At 34.8% G+C, this 24,278-nt stretch overlaps 2 protein-coding genes across 2 annotated transcripts in view; one reads left to right on the forward strand and one right to left on the reverse strand.

Annotated features, from left to right (window-relative positions):
- Positions 1-23,284, forward strand: part of KATNBL1 (katanin regulatory subunit B1 like 1) — a 50,303-nt gene extending 27,019 nt beyond the window's left edge. The window contains exons 2-10 of the mRNA XM_082452502.1: positions 11,581-11,711; positions 12,657-12,697; positions 14,162-14,441; positions 18,363-18,481; positions 19,177-19,227; positions 19,316-19,405; positions 19,749-19,838; positions 20,647-20,740; positions 22,286-23,284. Of these exons, the coding sequence (XP_082308628.1) occupies positions 11,595-11,711; positions 12,657-12,697; positions 14,162-14,441; positions 18,363-18,481; positions 19,177-19,227; positions 19,316-19,405; positions 19,749-19,838; positions 20,647-20,740; positions 22,286-22,318 (915 nt within the window). The 5' untranslated portion in view covers positions 11,581-11,594 and the 3' untranslated portion in view covers positions 22,319-23,284. The remainder of the gene's footprint in view (positions 1-11,580; positions 11,712-12,656; positions 12,698-14,161; positions 14,442-18,362; positions 18,482-19,176; positions 19,228-19,315; positions 19,406-19,748; positions 19,839-20,646; positions 20,741-22,285) is intronic.
- LOC309656204 (muscarinic acetylcholine receptor M5) overlaps positions 1-24,278 on the reverse strand; it is a 340,164-nt gene that overhangs the window by 15,101 nt on the left and 300,785 nt on the right. The window lies entirely within an intron of this gene.

The raw sequence follows: 24,278 nt of genomic DNA on the forward strand, positions 1-24,278 counted from the left end.
CAAGCATGTCCCTGGGACAGATGCCACTTGATTGTGGTGTATAATTCTTTTTTGTATTGTGAACTCCATTTGCTGATATTTTGTTAAGAGTTTTTATTTATAGCCTTGAGAGATATTGGTTTGTAGTTTTCCCTTTTTTGTGCTTTTTTGTCATATTTTTGCATCAGGATAATATATATTAGCTTCATAAAATGAATTGGGAAGTCTTCCTTGCTCTTCTGTTTTCTTGAAAAGGTTGTGTAGAATTGGTGTTCAGTCTTAAACATTTGGTTGACTTTTCCATTAAAATCATCCAGGCTTGGAGAGTTCTAGTTGGGGAGTTTTATAATTATGAATTGTTTCCTTAATAATTACAGGGCTATTCAAGTTGCTTATTTCATATTGAGTGAGTTGTGGTGTTTCTTGAGGAATTGGCCCACTTCTTTTAACTTGTCAAATTTATGTTTGTAGAGTTGGTTGTGGTATTTTCTTATCCTTTCAATGTCTGTAGCATCTATAGTGATATCTCCTTTTCATTCCTGATATTGGTAATTTGTGTTTTCTCTTTTTTCTTTGTCAGTTTCCCTGGAGGTTTGAAAATTTTTTTTGACCTTTCAATGAACTAGTTCTTTGTCTTGTTAATTTTTTTCTGTTGTCTTTCTGTTTTAGGTTTTGTTGATTTCTATTATTTATTATTTCCTTCCTCTGCTTGCTTTGGGTTTATTTTGCTCTTCTTTTTCTAGGTTCTTGAGGTGGAAGCTTAGGTTATTGATTTGAGACTTTTCCTCTTTATGCATTTTAGTGCTAAAAATTTCCCTCAGCACTGTTTTAGCTGTGTCCCACAAATTTTAATATGTTAAATTTCCATTTTCATTTTGCACAGTGTATTTTATTGATTTCCCTTGAGACTTCCTCTTTAACCCATGAACTTCTTAGAAGTGCACTGTTTGGTTTCTAGGCGTTTGGAGATTTTCCTGTTATTTTTCTTTTCTTGATTTTTAGTTTCATTTCATTGTAGTTGGAGAACTGCTCTATATGATTTTGATTATTTTTTTATTTTATTTTAATTTTTTTGGCATCCTGGAGTTTGATGTGTTTATATATATTTTTTATTGAAGTATAGTTGATTTACAATATTGTGTTAGTTTCAGGTGTACAGCAAAGTGTTTCCATTATACATACATATCTATTTTTTTTTCAGATTGTTTTCATTTATAGGTTATTACAAAATATTGAGTATAGTTCCCTGTGCTATACAGTAGGTCCTTGTTGGTTATCCATTTTATATATAGTAATGTGTATATATTAATCTCAAACTCCTAATTTATCCCTCCCCCCACTTCCCCCTTTGGTAACATAAGTCTTTTATGTCTATGGGTCTATTTCTGTTTTGTATATAAGTTCATTTGTATCTTTTTTTTTTTTTTAGATTCCGCTTATAAGCGATATCATGATATTTGTCTTTGTCTGGCTTACTTCACTTAGTATGATAATCTCTAGGTCCATCTATGTTGCTGCAAATGGCATTGTTTCATTCTTTTTTATGGCTGAGTAATATTCCATTGAATAAATATTCCACATCTTCTTTATCCATTCCTCTGTCGATGAACATTTAGGTTGCTTCCATGTCTTGGCTATTGTAAATAGTGCTGTAATGAACATTGGGATGCATGTACCTTTTCAAATTATAGTTTTCTCTAGATATATGCCCAGGAGTGGGATTGCAGGATCATACGATAACTCTGTTTTTAGTGTTTTAAGGAACTTCCATACTTTTCTAGGTAGTGTCTGCACTAATTTACATTCCCACCAACAGTATCAGAGGATTCCCTTTTCTCCACACCCTCTCCAGCATTTATTATTTGTAGACTTTTTGATGATGGCCATTCTGACTGGTGTGAGGTGATACCTTATTGTAGTTTTGATTTGCATTTCTCTAATAATTACCAATACTGAGCATCATTTCAATTATTTCAAATTGTTATGGTTTGTTTTATAGTCTAAGATATAGCCTATCTTGGTATATGTTCTGTGGCATTTGAAAATAATTATTCTGCTGTTGTTAGTGGAGCATTCTATAAATATTGATTTGATCCTATTGGTTGATGGTGTTATAACTTTGCTGAATTTCTCTCTATTTGTTCTGTCAGTTGTTGAGAGGGGATATTGAATTCTCCAAGATTACTGTGGATTTGTCTATTTCTCCTTTCAACCATCTCAGGATTTTTTTTAATAATTAAACTTTATTGAGCTCTAATTCACATACCATACAATTCTCCCACTTAAAGTATATAATTCAATGACCTTTAGTATATTCACAGAGTTGTGCAGCCATCATAATCAATTTTAGAGCATTTTCATCACCTCCCAAAAGAAACCCCATACCCATTATAGCAGTGCTGGACAACCACTAATCTACTTTCTGTCTCTAAGGATTTGCTTATTCTGAACATTTCATATAAATGGAATCATACAGTATGTGATCTTTCATTTCTGGCTTCTTTTCTTTCACTTAACATAGTGTTTTGAGGTTCATCTATGATTGAGCATATATCAGGACAAAAATTCATTTTTATGGCTGGATGATATTCTATTGTATGGATTTTATTTATTTACCACATTTTATTTATCCATTCATCAGTTGATGGATGTTTGGATAGTTTCCATTTTTTAGCTCTTATGAATAATGCTGCTATGAACATTTGTGTACAAGTTTTTTGACAAGTTTTATTTCTTTTGGATGTATATGGTCATATGGTAACTCTATTTTTAAACTTTTGAGTAACTGCCAAACTGTTTTCCAAGGTGACTGGATCCTTTCACATTCTCACCAACAGTGTGATGTTATCCGGGCTTTTGCATTGGTATTCATCAGTAAAATTGGTCCACAGTTTTATTGTGCAATCTTTATTATATTTTAATAACACTGGTATACTGGCTTCTTAAAAGAATTTGGAAGCTTTTCTTATCTTTGGAACCACTCTAAGTTACTACCATAGTGCTACATTACAATAATTTTTACCCCATTATTTTAGAAGTTATGATGAAATTGTATGAATTTGGATTTAGAATACTCCTTAGCCATATGTATAGACTTTAGTTCCATGTGCCAAATGTCTTTATTTTCAAAAGGGGAATTTAAAGAGGGTGCCACTCCAGAGAAGTAATAGTGGACCCAAAGACAGAACTGATTAAGAACGTTCCCCACTGGATCACCAAGGGAAAGAAGCAACATCACAGATGAACCAAAACAGTATTTCGTTCATGTGTATTCCTTCAAACAGATTATCTGACCAACTTTGTTGATTTTATCCTGAAATAAAATTAATTTACATTCTAGTCTAGGAATAAGGCTAGGAGAAAGGTGAGGGAGAAATAAAATTAGATCTCAATGAAATTTTTACCCCAGAAGATCTGTAAGACTGATCAACTACACACAGTTGAGAGTTGACTGTAGGTCAGGTCCTGTCCTTTCTTTGTAAATACGTTATGTCTGTAAAATAAACAAGAGAATATGGTGGATGGAACTGGCTTTAATGAATGGAAATCTGGACAACTTTAAAACAATGAGCACTACAGTATTTAATGAGAAGCTTTCAGAGAGAACTCTAATTCAGTAGTTCCCAGGTGAGGTCTTCAAACCAGCAGCATGAGCATCACCCAAGAGCCTGTTAGAAATGCAGAGTCTCAGGCCCCACTTCAGTCTTTCAGGGGATGGGGCCCAACAATCTGCATCATAAGAAGCTCCACAAATGATTCAGATGCTAAAGTTTGAGAACTGCTGCTCCAGCTTATGACTTCTATGTTTCTAGTCTGACTTTAAAGCTGATCCCATCCTCTGGCTCCATGTTTTTACCTGTAATTTAGCCGAAATAAACTTATTTCAAGAGTCCAAAAGGAAGACAGATTTGCCTAACTTTACGAGCCCCTGTGTTGGTGACCAGAATATTCTACACTGGTTAAGGAGGACTGGTAAACAGTTTTGAGATCTTGGAATGTAAGGTACTAATGAATTATTTTACTAATTATGTTTTCCATTTCAAATATCTCTGATTCTATGATTATGTCAGCTGATTAACTTACATAGTAGCAAAACAAAGTGACAATAAAAAAATTAGTTACGCTAATTTAATAACAAATTACAACTATGTGCCTTTTGATATGAAATCATAAAATTAATTATTCTTGGTGTTTTCATTTACTTTTCTTCTTTTTTCTTTATTTTTCAAACTTATAAACTTGCAAGCATAGTGCATTTTAACAGAGGAATTTTGCTATTTCTTGCCAATTTCAAATTATAACTTCCAGCCTTGTCAGTTTTTGCTTCATGTATTTTTTCACCTGTGTTGTTTGGTGTGTACATATTTAAGATTGCTATGTTTTCTTGATGGTTTGGCCCTTTTATTTTTATTTTTTATTTTTTTATGAATTTATTTTATTTATTTATTTTTGGCTGCGTTGGGTCTTCATCACTGCACATGGGCTTTCTCTAGTTGCAGTGAGCGGGGGCTACTCTTTGTTGCGGCACGCGGGCTTCTCGTTGCAGTAGCTTCTCGTTGTGGAGCACGGGCTGTAGGTGTGCAGGCTTCAGTAGTTGTGGCATGAGGTCTTAGTAGTTTTGGCCCATGGGCTCTAGAGTGCAGCCTCAGTAGTTGTGGTGCAGGGGCTTAGTTGCTCCGCGGCATGTGGGATCTTCCCAGACCAGGGCTCAAACCCGTGTCCCCTGCATTGGCAGGCGGATTCTTAACCACTGCGCCACCAGGGAAGTCCTGACTCTTTTAAATTAATATTTGCATGATACATCTTTTTCTTCCTTTTACTACTTTCTCTTTTCCCCTGTGATGAGAACTTTTAAAGATCTATTAAGATCTTTCTTCTATGTTCTACTTTCCTTTATCATTATATTTGAAATGAATTTCTTATAGACAGCATATTGTTAGGTCATGTTTCTTAATCTACTCTGCTAATCTCTGGTTGTTGTTTTTTTTTTTTTAAAGACCTCAGACATTTTTTTTTTTAAAGATTTATTGATTGATTGATTGATTGCTATGTTGGGTCTTCGTTTCTGTGCTAGGGCTCTCTCCAGTTGCGGCAAGCGGGGGCCACTCTTCATCACGGTGCGCGGGCCTCTCACCATTGCAGCCTCTCTTGTTGCGGAGCACAGGCTCCAGACGCGCAGGCTCAGTAGCTGTGGCTCACGGGCCTAGCCACTCCACGGCATGTGGGATCCTCCCAGACCAGGACTCGAACCCGTGTCCCCTGCACTGGCAGGCAGACTCTGAACCACTGCGCCACCAGGGAAGCCCCAATCTCTGGTTTTTAACTGATATGTTTAGACCATTCATATATAATGGAATTATTGATATATTTCTGCCATTTTATTTTTTGTTTCTGTTCTCTCCATTTTTTTGTTTCTCTATTTTCTTTTTTTCTTGCCTTCCTATGAGTTATTTGAACACATTTTAAACATTACATCTCAATTTATCTATAGTAAGTTTTTAGTATGTTTCTTAATAAAACAGTAGCAGTAGCTTCTAGCAATGGTTCTAGGTATTATGTTACACATCTGTAATTTATCACAGTCTACTGATGGCATCATTTTACAAGTTTGAGTAAAGTGTGGAAACTTTACCTCCCTTTATGTCCCTTTGCCCTTCCCCACTTACAACATAGTTGTCTTAAACATTCTTCTACATATATTTTGAACCACATCAGATAGTGTTATAATTTTTGCTTCAAACATCAAACATAATTTACCTTATAGTTTTCTTTTTGTCTCCTTGATGTTCTAAGATTCCTTCTTTAATTTCCTTTTATTTGAGAATGTCTTGGTTTCTCCTTCATTTTGAAGGATATTTCCTCCACATAGGAGATTCTGGGCTGACAATTCTTTTCTTTTGCCACTTGAAACATGTGCCAATGCCTTGTGACTCTCCCTCAGTTCTCTCCATCTCCTCTCTAATGAGCCCCAGGTATTATAAATCAATTTCATTTATGTAACGACTTCTCCCTACAGTCTGTTAACCCGCTCCAATTGTTGTCGTGTACTCCTGGTGCACAGCCTTTATCCTGGGATCTTTGTTCATAATCATCATGAGAATTCCCTTCTCATTTCTCCTGTTGGCTGTCCATTTCTTGTATTTCTCATTTTTATTATTTCTTAGATTGCTGCAGGAAGAATTTTTTTTGGAATTTTGAATTTCTGAAGATTTTTTTTCCTACACTTGCACTCAGGTGGTGAGTAGTCTGGATATAAAATTTCAGGTTTCCTAAGAATTTTGAAGGCATTGTTCTGTGCCTTTATCATTTGTATGTGACTTGGTTTGGATTTTAGGGGGGTTTTGTTTATTTGTTTATTGTGTATTTTCACCTTCTCTGGTTTCTCTGGTGCTCTGAAACGTGACGATGTGCCTTGTCGGTCTATTCTCATCTGCAATGCTGACCCTCAATGTGCCCTTTTAATTTGGGAATTCATGTCCTTCAACCGTGAACAGTTTTCAATTATTTCTTTGATTTCCTCTTTGCTTTTTTCTGTACTCTTTGTGAAATTCTGTTTATTTGAACGTTGGTCTCTGTAAACCAATCCAGGTTCTTTTAAAAAAATCTTTTTACCCTACATTCTAGGAGATACCCTCAACTTTCTTTTCCAACTTCTATTGAGTTTTTCTGCTATCTTATTACATCCTATTTTTAATTTCCAAGAGTCTTTGTCAGTTTGCTTTTTCTCATTTGTGTTTCGTGGATGCAATTTGTTCTTATCTCTTGAGGATTTTTTGAAAGTTGGGTTTATTGAGATGTTTACATGCAAAAAAAATAAAAATTCATACTATTAGAGTTTTGACAGGTAACTACTACCATAATCAAGATATAAAAAGTTCTTTGGGGACTTTGACCATCACTGATATCAGTATTTTTAGGAGTGTGTGTGTGTGTGTGTGTGTGTGTGTGTGTGTGTGTGTGTGTGTTTTTCCTCTGGGACTGATCAGAGTTCCCAAAGAAGCATCTTCTGTACTCTTCCCCTGGAGTATTTAAGCCTGGCTGCAAGCCTCTGTGAGGCATGTGGTAGAAAGAAGGTTAGAGGTCTTAACATTTAGTATGTAAACTTTCACTTGATCGCCCTGTTTAGAATATGTTCCTCTCACCCTCATTTGTGCCTGGTGTTTCCCATCCCAAGGACTCTGTTTTAGATTTTCCATACAATAAAACTCCAGTTTTTTACTGAAATGGGGAAGGGGATCTAGGACTCTTAACTGTGTCTTAAATGGATATTCATTCATTGTACTTGTTCTTAAGCCCACCTTTATCCCACTTTTTGAGGTCCTCAGTATTGCCAATTTCTGAACCTTTGGGGGATTCTGCTTTTCACCTTTCCTCACTGATGCTTTTGGATTTCGCTTTCTCAGATCTGCTAAGTCATTTATCACTTATGCTTTGCAGTTTCCAAAATGTTGTTGCCATTGCCTCATCTTCTATTCTTTGCCCTTATGGGGTTTATGCCTTTAAAATCTTCTTTACTGTCATTGTAATAGGGTTTCAGGGAAAGGTAAAAATAATTGCATGTGTTTAGTCCATTATCTTTAACTAAAAGTCCCCCTTTCTTTCAAAAACAAAACAAACAAACAAAAAAGCTTACCTTGTGGACAAGACCTTTATGATCTAGCTCCTGCCTATCTCTCCAGCCTCATTTCTCACTCTGCTGCCGCACACCCCCAGCCTAAGCTCTAGTCACATGCATCTACTTAACAGATTGCCAAACAAATCATGTTGCTTCATGCCTTTCAGTTCTACACATGCTATTTTCTCAGTGTGCTATTTGCCCTAGAAGACTTTCCTCAGTGGAGATTTGCTGACTTGCATGGGTGCCCCTCCGTCAGAGTGCTTATTCTATTACTGCAATTATTTATTTACTTTTTTAAAAGTCTCCTCCTAGAGGTTTCGTGACCTGGGGGCACAAGTGGATTGGCTGTCCGGTGAATTAGCTGCAAGAAATCGTAAAATACCCTGAAATTGATTGCAGAATTTCCTGTGTTTGTGTATAGTTTTGGAAAATTCTCTAAGACAGATTTTTTTTTTTTACTAAGAATGTGTATCAGAAAAACCTGTGGGGAGGGGCAGAGAGGGAGAGGGATGGACTGGGAGTTTGGGGTTGGTAGATACAAACTATTACATTTAGAATGGATAAACCACAAGGTCCTAATGTGTGGCACAGGGAACTATACTCAATATCCTATGATAAACCATAATGGAAAAGAATATTAAAAAAGAATGTCTCTATGTGTGTAACTGAGTCAGTTTGCTGCACAGCAGAGATTGCCACAACATGGTAAATCAACTGTACTTCAATAAAAAATTTTTTTAAATGATAGAAATACCTGTGGGACTTTCTAAAAATATAATTGCTTTGGGCTTTTTTCCTGATACCTGCTGAGTTATAGTCTGAAATTAGGGCCCAGAAAGATGTATTTTCAAAAAGCTTCCTAAATGATTCTTTAGAACAGGATCTCTGTCTGCCATCTACATTAACACCAGGGCCTGGCATATAAAGAATGCTCAATAAATGTTTAAAACAAGAATGAGGGAGAAACTGGGGTTTCAGGGCATGACCTGAAATAAATTTGCTATGTGAAACCTGAGTGCAAGTGGGAAAGTCACCAATATCCTCTGATACATTAATGAAGTCACAGCATCTATTTTCTGCCCTTTGGATATAATTGGAGGAACAAAAGAATGTGGGTTATATTTTTCAAAGATGGAAGAAAGTTTTGGAGAGCTAGCTGCACGAATGAAAGAAAAATTTAAAGGTTGGGCATAAACAAGTCAGATATATATAGTCTGATTTTGGTTCCCCTGGCTGCTTATGGTTGTATATGACCCAGTGATTTGATTCCAAAAATTTAGGCTTCCGTGCATTCAAATCTCAAGATACCACTACTATTAGACCTGATTTCATAAACTTTAATAATATATGGCTAGTTATATGGAAAATGGGGAGATTGACATATTGTGTTGGCAAAAAGTACATGCCATATTACTGTAACTGGTTGCAACTTAAGAATGAGAACAGAAAGAACTTTACTGGAATCCCCTGCCTTGTGCTTCCTCTATGTTTAAGGCTTTTAAAAAATGTATAACTTAGAACTACATTCATACCTCAGAGATATTGGAGGTTTGGTTTCAGACCACCGTAATAAAGCAAGTCACACAAATTTTTTGGTTTCCCATTGCATATAAAAGTTATATTTACACTATACTATATGTAGTTTATTAGGTGTGCAGTAGCGTTATGTTTAAAAAAATGTACATACCTTAATTTAAAAATACTTCATTGCTAAAAATTGCTAGCCATCATCTGAGCCTTCAACAAGTCGTAATCTGTTTGCTGGTGGAAGGTCTTGCCTCAGTGTCGATGGCTGCTGACTGATCAGGGTGGTGGTTGCTGAAGTTGGGGTGGCTATGGCAGTTTCTTAAAATAAGCAGTGAAGTTTGCTGCATCAATTGACTCTTCCTTTCACAGATGATTTCTCTGTAGCCTGCAGTGCTGTTTGATACCACTTTACCCACTGCAGAACTTCTTTCAAAATTGGAGTCAATCCTCTCAAACCCTGCCGCTGCTTTATCAACTGAGTTTGGCAATATTCTATATAAATTCTTTCCCGTCATTTCAACAGTTTTCACAGCATCTTCACCAGGAGTAGATTCCATCTCAAGAACGCATCTTCTTTGCTCATCCAGAAAAAGCAGCTCCTCATCTGTTAAAGTTTCATCATGAAATTGCAGCAATTCAGTCACATCTTCCAGCTCCACTTCTAATTCCAGTCATCTTGCTATTTCTACCACATCTGCAGTTACTTCCTCCACTGAAGTCTTGAACTCCTCAGAGTCATCCATTAGGGTTGGAATCAACTCTTCCAAAATCCTGTTAATGTTGATATTTTGACCTTTTCCCATGAGTCACAAATGTTTGTAATGACATCTAGAATGTTGAATCTGTTCCAGAAGTTTTTCAGTTTACTCTGCTATAGCCTTACAAAATATATTTCGTAAGTAATATGACTTGAAAGTCAAAATTACTCCTTGATCCATGGGCTGAAGAATGGATGCTCTGTTAGCAGGCATAAAAACAACATGAATCTCATTGTACATCTTCATCAGAGCTCTTGGGTGACCAGGTGCATTGTGAATGAGCAGTAGTATTTTGCAAGGAATGTTTTTTTCTGAGCAGTAGGTCTCAACAGTGGGCTTAAAATCTTCAGTAAACCATATTGTAAACACATATGCTTTCAACCAGGCTTTGTTGTTTCATTTATAGAGTTCAAGTAGAGTTGATTTAGCATAGTTCTTAAGGGCCCTAGGATTTGGGGAATGGTAAGTGATCACTGGCTTCAACTTAAAGTCATCAGCCACATTAGCCCCTAAGAAGAGAGTCAGACTGTCCTTTGAAGCTTTGAAGCCAAGCTTTGACTTCTCTCTTAGCTATGAAAGTCCCAGAAGGCATCTTCTTCCAACAGAAGGCCGTTTCATCTCCATTGAAAATCTGTTGTTCAGTGTAGCCACCTTCATTAATTATCTTAGCTAGATATTCTGGATAACTTGCTACAGCTTCTACATCAGCACTCGCTGCTTCACTTTGTATTTTTATGTTATAGAGATGGTTTCTTTCCTTAAACCTCATGAGTTAACCTCTGTTAGCTTCAAACTTTTCTTCTGCAGCTTCCTTACCTCTCTCAACCTTTATTAAAGAGAGTTAGGGCCTTGCTCTGGAATAGGTTTTGGCTTAAGGGAATGTTGTGGCTAGTTTGATCTTCTATCCAGATCACTAAAACTTTTCACCATGTCGGCAATGAGGCTTTTTCGCTTTACCATTCGTGTGTTCACTGGAATGGCACTTTTAATTTCCTTCAATAACTTTTCCTTTGCATTCACAACTTGCCTAACCTGGTGCAAGAGGCCTAGCTTTCAGCCTTCTTGCTTTTGACATGCCTTCCTCACTACGCTTAATCATTTCTAGCTTTTGACTTAAACGGAGAGACTTGCCACTGTTCCTTTCACTTGAACACTTAGAGGCCATGGTAGGGTTATTCATTGACCTAATTTCAATATTGTTGTGTCTTAGGGAATAGGGAGATCCGAGGAGAGGGAGAGCGCGGGGAATAGCCAGTCAGTGGAGCAGTCAGAACACATACATTTATCAATTAAGTTCACCATCTTATGTGGACAAGGCTCAAAAACAACTACAGTAGTAACATCAAAGATCCCTGATCACAAGTCGTTATAACAAATATAATAATGGAGAAGTTTGAAATATCGTGAGAATTACCAAAATGTGACACAGACATGAAGTGAACAAATGCTGTTGGAAAAATGGTGCCAATAGACTTGATTGATGCAGAGTTGCCACAGACTTTCAATTTGTTAAAAAAAAAACAAACAACACAATATCTGTGAAGTGCAATGAAATGAGGTATGCCCACGTGTCCTTTGCTTTACTTGTAAGCCTCTTTTACATAGCGTAGAGCTGTTGTATTTTTATGTGTGTTAAGGAAAGGATCAGGCTCTTTTGCTTTTTGTATTTTCTATTTATTATTTTTATTTTTTGTCTAGGTATTTAAGAGATTATGGCATCTGAAACCCACAATGTTAAAAAACGCAGCTTTTGTAATAATATTGAAGATCATTTCATTGATGTTCCTAGAAAAAGGATCTCTAATTTCACTAATAAGAACATGAAGGAGGTAAGTAAGTCCATGGTTTCTAGGAATGGGTAAGACAGTATCTCAGTCTGTTTGGGCTGCTACCCAAACAGAATACCATAGACTGGGTGGCTCATAAACAACAGAAATTTATTTCTCACAGTTTTGGAGGCTGAGAAGTCCAAGATCAAGGCCCTAGCAGAGTTGGCATCCAGTGAGGACCCACTTCCTGGTTTATAGATAGCTTTTCTCTACTTCCTCATATGATAGAAGGGGAGAGAGAGAATTCTCTGGGCTCTCTGTTATAAGGACACTAATCTTATTCATGGGGTTTTACTTTTATGACCTAATCACCTCCTGAAAGCCTTACTTCCTAATACCATCAATCTGGGGGTTAGGATTTCAACAGAGGAATTTTGGGGAGACACAGTCATTCAGTTTGACACAATTTAAACTGCTAAGTCTATGGATACTTCTGGTTAAAGTGTTTAAACAATGGAAGGGTGACAGTTCTCCTCAATCTGCCAAAATTAAGTAAAATTAATAAAATAATTGAAATCTGTTTGTATTCCAAAAGCTCTGAAAACTTTTTGGCAGTATATTGTTTTGATACGGTATAATTTGAATATTTTAGTTTAATTTTAGAGGAATCACAGAGATGCTTTTTGTTCACCATTGCAAGGCTCATTAGCACTGATATAATTTCTTAAAAGCATATTAAAATTCAACTCATTTATTTAGCACTCTGTATATATAATATGTGACTAGTAGTGTGGAAACTAGCCAGATGGGTATGTTGCGTTGTTAAAAATACCTACATACAATGTTGTTGTAACTAATGATTGAGAGTACAGCATCAGTACAGTAAAAGCTTTAATCTGAAAAATTTAATAGTTCAATTTCAGACTTGTTGACATTAATCACAAAGTTTACATAGCTTTGTTAAGGAACTTAAATATGCTGCAACTATCTACTTTAATTTTTCAGGTTAAGAAATCTCCAAAACAGTTGGCTGCTTACATAACTAGGTAAGAGCTTCTTTAAAGTTTGTGGGAAACAGCAAATATTGAAAGCTGGGTAAGAGTGAAAATGGGGAAAAAAGTATTGTCTTTTAGTATAATAATATTAATTTATTGTCAAACAACTCCTTTGGGCCAGGTGCTGTGCTAAGCATATCAATATTAGATAGGTGTCATTACCCCAAACAGTTGATAAGTAAAACTAAAGATTTGTGATTTCTTTAGGATTGTACATCCAGAAGGTGGTAAAAACGGCATTTACTCTCAGATCTGCCGAACTCCAAAGGCGCTTTCTACTAAACCACTGATTCTCAAAGTGTGTGATCTATGGACCCTGGAGGGCCCAAAGGCCTTTCAAGGAGTTTGTGAGGTCAAAACTATCTTCATAACAGTACTAAGACATTATTTACCTTCTTCATTTCCACTCTCTTACAAGTGTACAGTCGAGTTTTCCAGCGGCTACATGATATTTGATATCACAATATATGGAATGCAGAAGCAGATATGAGGATCCAGCTGTCTTCTGTTAAACCAGATATTAGAGATTTTGCACAAATGCAAAACAGTGCCATTCTTCTCACTATATTTTTTGTTCATTTGTTTTGGAAAATAAAGGATTTTTTAAAAAATATTCTATGTAGTATGTAATGAGTTTATCTTTTTCTTTTTCTTTTCTCTTTTTTTTTTTTTTCGGCTGTGCTGCGAGGCATGTGGGATCTTAGCTCCCCGACCAGGGATTGAACCCACTCCCTCAGCAGTGGAAGTGTGGAGTCCTAACCACTGGACCGCCAGGGAATTCCCCTGAGTTTATCATCTTTAAAATGAATTAACAAATTTTCTGTTTTAGTTTCTGATTCATCAAACATCAGTAGATATTGCCCACATAAAAAAAATTATTTTGAGACCTCAATAATTTTTAAGAGTACAAAGCGTCCTGAGGTCAAAACATTTGAGAACCACTATACTAAACCATGAGATGTGCTCAATAGTATTTTATCTTATTCAAACAAATTAAATGTACTTCGGCTTAATTGAAATAAGTGTTCTCTTTTATTTTATATTAAAATATATATTCAGACTTGCCTGATTCAAATTAAAATATTCAAACTTGCTCACTTATTGTGTCACTTTGTTAGAAAAAGATTAGGTAACTAGAAATTGTTAAAATTTTCATACTCCCTGAATGCCCTGTAACATTTCATTTTAAAAGTATCTAGTTATTATGCCTCTTCATTTTTTTTTTTCCTTTTGGTATAAAGTACCATCCTTTTCATTGTTTTCCAGATGGTTTGTAACTTCCCTTTTATTTTCCTCTTCAATCTAAGAGTTAAGATTTTAAAAAATTATTCTGCTTACTTCTAATTTTAGTGGACTGTGATCACAAAATGTGGCCTACTAAATCTTTCTCTTTAAAAACTTTTAAAGGTTTTCATATGGTTCTTTTTCATTTAAGAAAATCAATTCTTTTTACAGAACAGTTGGACAAGCTGTGAAAAGCCCAGATAAACTACGTAAGGTGATCTATCACAGAAAGAAAGTTCATCATCCTTTTCAAAATCCCTGCCACAGAAAAAAGCAGTCCCCCAACAGCGGGGGCTGTGACATGGCAAATAAAGAGAATGAGCTGGCTTGTGCAGGCCGCCTCCCTGAGCAAGTGCGGCAGGGTAGTCGACCATATCTGGTGAGCCCCAGTGATTCTGGTTCTTCACAGACAGAAAGCCCATCATCAAAATATAGTGGGTTTTTTTCTGAGGTAAGTCATTTATATAAGCTTAACTTTATTTCTGTTTTAATACTGGCTTTTTCCTTTGCCATAGTCTACTAGCAAAACAGTTCACTGCTGATTGAATTCAGACTGTTTGAAAGACTGTAGCTCCCTGAGACAATATTCTAGATTAACTAAATTTGAATCAGTTGTTTATTCCTTTTCCAAGTTAGTGATATCTGAGATGGAATGAAATGATTAACAAGCTGCTGTAAATATCCAGAATGGAAAGTTGGCCAGTAGAGACTTAAAGAAAGGGAAAAGAAGAAATCTTGCCTAACAAGTGGACCACGAAAGCCAGTTATCCAGGCACATTTTGCTGGGCTCTCAAAATTGCCATTGGAAAGTTTTTTAAGGCAAACCTGCTTAGTTTTGCTGTTCTTCTGGCTCAGGCAAAGTTAGTTGTTTGAACAGGTTCACGGGAATTGTTTTGGGTGATAGAAATGTTCTAAAACTGGACTGTGATGATGGTTGCACAACTTCATAAATTTATTAAAAATCATTGAATTACATACTTTAAATGTGTGTGAGTTTTATGGTATGTAAATCATACCTCAGGAAAACCATTTTTTTTAATGGTTATTTGAAAGAATGGTTTGTTAAAATTTATAAACACGACGAGTTTACAATAATAATTATTACATGTTTATTGTATATGTTATAGAAAATAAATCCAAAGGAAAAAATTATCCATAATTTCAACATTTGTAAATAACAGTATTAAATTTTTGATGTGTCCTTTTTTCTTCATATTATATTGTTTGATAATTTGATTTTTGTGTTTAATAAATTTGAATATTTTTCCATGTAATTAAATAACACTTCTACAGTTTTTTCCCTTCCAGTTTTATTGAGATATAATTGACATACCGCATTTTAAAAGTTTAAAGTATACACATAATGATTTGACTTAACTACATCATGAAATGATTACCACATTAAGTTTAGTGAACATCCATCATCTATAGATACAAAATTTTAAAAATGGAAAAAAATTTTTTTCCTTGTGATGAGACCTCTTAGGATTTACTCTCTTAACAGATTTTATATATGAAATACAGCAGTGTTAATTATATTTACCAAGTTGTACATTACATCCCTAGTGCTTATTTATCTTATAGCTAGAAGTTTGTACCTTTTGACTGTCCCCCTCCAATTTCCCCTCAGCCACGCCCCACCTCTGGTAACCACTAATCTGATCTCTTTTTTTGTGAGTTTGTTTATTTGTTTGTTTTGATGTATAATAGACCTACAACACTGTGTTAGTTCCTGGTGCACAGTGTAGTGATTTGATATTTCTGTACATTTCAAAATGATCACGACAATAAGTCTAGTTACCATCTGTCACCATACAAAAATATTATATAATTAATGGATACATAACATTACATTGCTTAAATTTACCTTAATTTCTTTAACTATGACTTGGTAAACTTCGTATTGTTTCCATCTGGCCTGACAGTTTGAAAAGCATTTTCTGTGGCATACAAGCAAAAAAAAATCTTTTTATATTAAAATGGTCATAAGTATGTAGATGAATGAAAATGAGCATCATATGCAGGATAATAATTACAAGTAAATAATACAAAAGAAAGGTAGAAAACAAAGTGTTATTAACTAAAACCATAATGAAATGATGCAAAGATTCCATTTGCCAGTGGAAGTGTTCCTGTGTAAATAAGATCCTGGGGGAGTTCCCTGGTGGTCCAGTGGTTAGGACTTGGCGCTTTCACTGCCGTGGGACTAGGTTCGATCCCTGGTCAGGGAGCTAAGATCCCGAAAGCTGCTCAGAGAGGCCAAAAGAAAATACCCTGGAGTAATAGAAAGTTAGTAATGCTAGGAGAGGTGAAGGAAGTGTGTATGGTATCTGTGAGAAAAGAGGGAGCAAGGAGAATTTAATAATGAATTTTATGAGCCCTGGAGAATAGGATACCTACAGGTATCTAAACCTTAGTGTTACAGAGGATCACTATCATACTAAGTCATTCACAAATATTTATTGATGGCTCTTTGCTGTGCCGTGCATTCTGCAGGCTCTGAGAAATGGATTGGTGGGTGAAAAACAGACACTACCCCTACTTTCATGGAGTTATGGAAGTGACGAGGCTGACACAGATCAGAAAATCAAAGAAACTACATACCCTGAAGGAAAAGAACATGTGACTATATAGTCCAGAAATCTGGCCTAGATTGGGACCTAGGTTGGTTCTTCAGTTGAACTGAGGGAATAAACATGCTCAGTGAAAATGCCTTAAAGCTGCAGTTTCACATTTGTATTAGTGCCGCAGTGTGGCATTTTTTCCAGGGCTTCCTTTAACCTTGCTCCCATTTCACTACTTTTCACAAGCCTGCATTAACCTCACACTTAACTAATGGGTTTATTGATTGTTCTTTTGTTGTTTCAGATGTTTTTTCCTGATTGACTAGTGCCTGCCCTAAAAACCTAAATTTAAAAGTGATGCTATATTATTTTGTCAAAGTTCAAATATACATAACCTTTTCACCCGACAGTTGCACTCCTAGGTATATACCCAGAGAATTGAAAACATAAGTCCACACAGATATTTATGAACAGATGCTTATAACATTTTATAATAGCCAAAAGTGGAAACAATCCAAATGTCCATCAACGGACTATGGGTAAATAAAGTGTCATATTCCATACAATAGAATATTATTTGATCATTAAAAAGGAGTAAAACACCAGTATATGCTACACGGTATATAAATCTTGATCTTTCACACATCATGCTATGTGAAAGAAGCCACACACACAAAAAGGCCACATATTGTATGATTCAATTTATGTGAACCGTCCAAATTAGGTAAGGTCACAGGGACAGAAAGTAGATTTATGGTTGTGAGGAGCTGGAGAGAGGGGAGAATGGAGTCCAGGGTTTCTTTTGGGAGTGACGAAAAGGTTGTAAAATTCATTATGGTGGTGCTGGCACAACTCTGTGAATGTATATACTAATAATTACTGAATTGTACATTCAAAATGGGTATGTGAATTATATCAATCTGTTATTGAAAAAAATTGGATCTAGCTGTTCCAGTTCTAAAATTAATCCTACAGAAGGTTTTGTACAAGTGCACATGTTTATATACATAAGGATGTTCATTGATGCACAGTTTTAATAGGGGAAAACCAGAATCAATCTAAAATTATGGTACATAAAGACTGGAGAATATGTAATTGTTTTTTAAAAATGAGACTGATCTATGTTTTGACATTGAAAAATCTTCATAATGTGTGTGAAAAAACAAGGTTTTCAAAAATACAGATATTAGAATATTTTAATTTTATGTCTACCTAATTTGTCTCTGTCTAGAAAGTGGCTTGAAAGATACTTACCAGTCTGTTAACTGTGGTTACTCCTGAGGAATGTTAGTTGTTTTTGTGGGCAAGTAGAGAATATTCACTTTCTATTTTATAAAGTTTTGTGCTACTTGAACTTTTTACAACAGGAATATATTACCTTAATTATACAGAAAAAAATGAATGAATGAATTTAAATACTTGGCACAAAACTCAATTTCTGTGGTTCCCTAGTCATGCTATTTAGTTGGTAATGACTAGCCTATATGTTTACCTTTTTATTTAATACACATTATAAATTAAATCCTAGGTTTGTAGGTGAGTAAAAATAATTTATTCTATGAACTATTGAGATTTAAAAGGAAAATGGTAGCAAATAAGGAAAAGTATTGATAAAAAATAAACAGGTCCTAAATTTATTCAAATCATTTGTTTACTGTGTTCACTGCAATATTCCTTTTTGTGGGCCAGTAAAAGGAGTCATCTTTGCCTAATTTTAAAATATGTCTACCAGAATAATTTAATTGAAAAAAATGGTTTCATGTCATATCTCAATGTGCTTTTTAACAAATTAAATTCCTGCCTTTCAGGTTTCTCAGGACCATGAAACAATGACACAGGTTTTGTTCAGCAGGAATTTGAGATTGAATGTAGCTTTAACTTTCTGGAGAAAGAGAAGTATAAGTGAACTTGTAGCTTATTTGGTGAGGTAAGTGTGACTCTTTATGGTTTTGTTCAGTAAAAGTAATTTCCAATGTATTATCTAGAAGTGCCTCTTCTTTTTTATGTTATTACTGGCTAAAATTTTGAACTTCCTATGTTTAGCCTCAATAGTAGCAGTATGGTTTAAATTACATTTATCTTCAGTCTAAGAGTCCAAAATACAGAAAACCATCTGTTTTATCAGATTGAACAAAGCTGTTACCTTCTCTGATTAAGATTCTTATCTATAAAACTAAGAGATACCATTATGGGAAAACCAACCTTTTAAAAATCCCCTTTGAGTGAAAATTTTAACTATTACCTTCCTCACTGTATTTAAGTCTCCTCACATGTTACCTTGGTGAGGCCTTCCTTGACTACCTTATTTAAAAATACGTATTTCTTCATTCCCTATCCTTCTTTCCCATTTTATTTTTCTCCATAGCCCTTAACCACCATCAACATGCTTTATATATTTCAGTTGTTTATTGTCTGTCCCTGCCCTCTCCACCTCCTCCCACACTCACACACATATTGAAATACAAGTCCTATTTCTTTGTTCACTGCTGTATCCCTAACACCTGACTCATCATAGACACTCAGATCATTTGCTGAATGAGTAAATTTCTCAAAAGCAGTGTGAAGGTTATAATATGAAAATAAATAAGGAAATCAGCTGTCTAAGCAATTTTGTTCCCACAGGATAGAAGACCTTGGAGTTGTGGTGGATTGCCTTCCTGTGCTCACCAATAGGTATAAAGAATATTTTTCAGAAAAAAGTACATTTAAAGAAGGACAAATTATGACCTGTTCATAATTTTATAACTTAGTATTTATTTAGTTTACAGGAGGAAAAACAATACATCTCACTTGGCTGCTGTGTAGACTTGTTGCCTCTAGTAAAGTCACTACTTAAAAGCAAATTTGAAGAGTAAGTGCTAATCTGAATCTCAATTCATTTTTCTCTTTCAGCATCCTTGATTTTGTGCCTTGTAAGTGCATAGTGGTAGACTGAGCTCCATGAGACATACATGGTTTCTGTTTTCCAGGAGCTTATAGTCCAATTAGGAAAAGAATATGGAATGACTAAAGAACAATTATAAAGCTGTCTATAAACATGTTACAGAAAGTATAGTTTTGTGAAAGTAGTGAAATAAATTTTTTAAAAGGGAAAGATAAGTGTGTATGTGTTTCTTGAGGGGAGTAGAGTGTCATCTTTTCTAAAGGCTTCTTGGATGAAAACACTTGAATTTTGTAACGAAATGTCATTTCAGATATATAATAGTTGGTTTAAACTGGCTTCAAGCAGTCATAAAAAGGTGGTGGTCAGAACTATCATCCAAAACAGAAATTATAAATGATGGGTGAGTATACCTTTAAACTCATACTAATAAATTTTTTTTCCAGGAAAAGCAGCTTGATTAAGCTAGGTGAGAATTTTATTTCATGATTATCAGTATATAATACTTAATCTCTTCATTTTCAGAGAAATATTAAATTGGGATGCTGTTCATATGTGAAAAGTTGGATTCCAGAGCCCAGTAACCCCCTGTATGCATTGTTCTGGCAGAATCCTACCCTTCATTTTGGGAGGCAAAAGCACAGCAGTGGTTTAACCCTTATATCCATTAGAAAGGAGTGAGAGAGAGAAAAAGAGATGGCTTTTAGTGGAATAAGATTGAGGCACAGGAATGGAGTCATCCTGCGGGGTCCTTTGGCTCCCAGACATTAACATGAGAATCCAATGTGGATGATTACACTTCTAAAAACTGTATTATAATCATAATTTGAGTATTGCCTTGATGTGAAAATGTGTGGGTATTCTACCAAATGAGCCAGATTATCATGAAGCTACAAAAAAAAAATCTCCCAACAGTTTCCTTTAAATCCATAATTTGCTTTGTAGCCTCTCAGAATTTTCCCACTTTCCCACTTAATACTCGATTGTCTGAATGTTCCAAATGCCTGTTGTTTTCTTACTTTCTTTAACAACTAAGTAACCTTTAATCTCCATGATTGACATGTACTAGTTTAAAGAGTTGCTTGACTTCAAATGGTATAATTGTATCCTGAAAAATACTTGAAAATTTTAAAGCTGTTTTCATGAAGTGTATTTACTACCAAAGTCCATATCTTACTATATTTGCATTTTTTCTTCTTTTTTTCTCCTAGAAATATTCAGATTTTAAAACAGCAATTAAGTGGATTGTGGGAACAGGAAAACCATCTTACTTTGGTTCCAGGATATACTGGTAATATAGCCAAGGTAATCTATATTTAAGCTTAATTAAAAATTAGACGTAATGTAATAGTATTATACATTCATAAACGAACTCTTTCAAATGTCCAATTCAGTACTACTCTAATAACGTCTAAAGTCAATTTCATATTTATAAACGCTTAAGGTCCTCTGGATATGAATATGACTTTGGCGAGGAATACAGGAATTAGTCATTGAATGTGTTTCATATACAGCCACAGAAATAATGTGGTAGTAGGTATTTAATGACCTAACTCCAATTAGAGAAAAATATTTGAAAAAAGGTTAAGAAGGCAACTGAAAAGACAGTGCTACTCAGGAAGCAAGGGGTGAGGAACATAATCAGTTTGGGGGTATTTTTACTTGGCTTTTGCTAATGTCATGCTTTTTTGGGAAAGTTAAATTGCTCAAATCACAGTATGAATTTGACATCGTTCTTTATTGATTTGCTTGTCCCAAAGGAAAAGGTACATTGTTATTTTGGATTTTAATATTTAAACTCCGAAATAGTTTTGTTAGTTAAAATATAACTGCAGGAAAAAAATCACTGTTAAATATTTCCACCCTTGTATTGGGCATACTGCTATCATATAAATGTGTATTAGCCAGAAATATAAAAACTTTCTTTGGTTTAAAAAATTACAACATTTATATTTACGTCTTGGACTTACTTATAAAATTCTTCTTGGAATACCTTCATGAAAGGAAGCATAATGATGTCAGTAAGAGGATTTATGTCTTGGACTTATAAAATTCTTCTTGAAATACCTTCATGAGAGGAAGCATAATGATGTATCAAGCAAGTGTGTTACCACTGTGTATAATTTTACTGTGTAGAATTCTTAATGATGAAAATGTTATGAACAGAAATCAATTTCCTGAAGTTTTTTTATTGTTGTAATTTTAATTGTTGTTCTTTTGATAATAGGAGGGAAAATGAAGTAAAAGTTGATAGAAAATAGAATACGTGATATATCACCTTGTTCTGGAAGTGCCTTGTCTTCTTAGTAGTAGAACTGAAAAATTGTTTCCTTAGAAATTTGCTTTCAATTGTAATTTTTTATAATGGGAGAAGCTTTATTGTGAACATAACCTTAAGATACTGTATTTATTATTACAAACAATATTGAGTGATTAAAAGATCTATGAAGTTCCTTAACCTATGATAAAACCTCTTTTACAATATTAAACCCTCAATGCAATTTTTTGAGGGTAGAAATCAGAACGGCTATCCTCAAGCTGGTCTAGAGTTTATATAGCACTGAAGGAGTTGCTGTGAATGATGTAATGATCTTGCTTAGCTATAAAAGCAGAGTTGTTTGATCACAGAGACTAAAACATTCACTAAGCACTTTGCAAACACTTATTGAGCACATGCTGTGTGCTACAAAAGTGCAGATAAAATGTTGAGTAAGGCAAATCTTTTGCCCTCAAAAGGTCACAAAGGGAAACAGGCAAAGCTAGTGACCAAAAGGGAGAAGAAAATGGGGTGTGTGTATGTGTTGTATTTACGGTGCTGGCTAATGAAATGTTTTTGTTTTATTCTCTAAGGATGTAGATGCTTATTTATTACAGTTGCATTGAGAGACTTCATCTACTAAATAGCATTTGGTTATTCAAAACATCCCTGGACTATATGATTTCCCAAAAAAATGTCTCAACTGAGAACTGTGAACTGTGGAAGAAATCAAAACCATTTTTTCCTTTAAAAAGCCACATAATGAAACCACTAATGAAACGCTAAGGATCTACTTCACATTGAAGTGGAAAAATATCCAAAAGGAGCAGCTTCAGCTTCAATGAGGTGAAAGTGCACTATGAAGATTGTTCACCTTTGCTGCAGTTTGGGACTTATATGGTTATTTGGTAACATTGTTTAAGAACTACTGGGTCTTAATGCAATCCTGCATAAGAATATAATTTATACTATGTGAAAAATAAGACAGGACTTATTACTAGGAACTATAAAGACCAATCATCATTACTTTTTTTAAGATTGTGTTTTATAAGAAGACACTTAAATGTGTGCAGCTACTATTTTCTTATGTTGGAAAGACTTTGAAAGTTTAAACCATCATAGCAAATAATCAATACTAAAAGTTTTTTGTTCACACTGAGATACTGTGTATGCAGAATGCCTTAATTATTAATAAGCCAATGTGTATGATACCAATATCTGTTTAAGAAAATTAAAACCAACCATGCTTCTGGCATGATAAAATCATGGAATTAAATCAGGGGTTTCCATTCATGTAGAATGTTGTTGTTAAAACTTATTCCACACCATTCTTAAAACTTGAGAATATTTTTAGTATCTCTGATTTTTTTTTTTTGCCAGAATCATGTCATGTGTGTACGTGTTATTCCTATACATAAGAAAAAGGTGAATATGTATTTGTATGAATGCTTAACTGGAAATGTCCATGGAGTTGGCTAATTTATATTCACTTTTTATTGTATATAGATTTCTGATATTTTCAGTTCTGTATCATTTAAGTTTTCTTCATCTGAGTAAATTCACTAAATATTTCTATTTTTTGCTTTTTTAAATTCTGATTTTATATGAATTCTGATTTTTTTCACTACATATGTTTAAAGAATTGCATACAATGCTTTAGAATTGTTTACACTTAGTGCTGACCTTGTATTTTAAATTCCAACACTTTACTACCTCCTCCAAAGGTTGGTATGAAATGCCAGCAGACTGTATGAGGTCTTTTTTTTTTTAATACCACTCTTAGTATCAGTGAATGTCTTAACATTCTGGAATGTCTTAACAGCTGTATGCATTATCTTGAAAGTGGCTGGGGTTAAATGCCACTCTTGGTGGTTCATACATCATCTCATCTTTAATAAGCCTGAGAGGCGTCTGAGCAAAAATGTTGAGTAATTGAATTTCTGTGCAGTAATCCTTCAAGCACTTGAATGTAAATCTTTAGCATTTATCCAATTAGCCACTACTGATATGAATCCAAAACAAGCATCTTTCTTGCTTTAAAAAATGTTATTTTTTCACTGAGTTCTATTTTTGTGTAGCTATATTTTATATAGCTATTTATTCCTTACAGTGAACATCAATTGTAGTAACTGGTTATTCTCTAAAGTTTTTAGATTAGAATAATTTCAGATTACTGCACTTCTGAGTTTTGAGAGTTGAGTTATTTAAGAAGTCATTTTTCAGGAGATGGGAATTTGAATTGTAAACCTGCGTCATCTCTGTGAAACCTTAAGATCATGAAATACAACCCTTCTTTGTTCCTATTCCTTTTAGTTTGCACTCTCTTATCTAACAGTTTCAACCAGTCAACGCAGTTGGTGCATGGTGCTAATGAGGCTAAGGACAAGAGTTCAGTCCTTTTAGGTGTTTGTTAACTGTACACACATACACAGAACTATTCATGGCTACAGATTGCACCTTCTCTTAGGTGTCCATCTCACAGATTCACTCTTGGTCACAAGGAAGATGGTGTGTATAGCACAACACAAACCCTTCACCTCAAATGGAAAGATAACTCAAATAATTGGCACATGGGATACTATAGAC

This window comes from Balaenoptera physalus (assembly GCF_965194825.1).
Source record: "Balaenoptera physalus genome assembly, chromosome: 2".
NCBI lineage: Eukaryota > Metazoa > Chordata > Mammalia > Artiodactyla > Balaenopteridae > Balaenoptera > Balaenoptera physalus.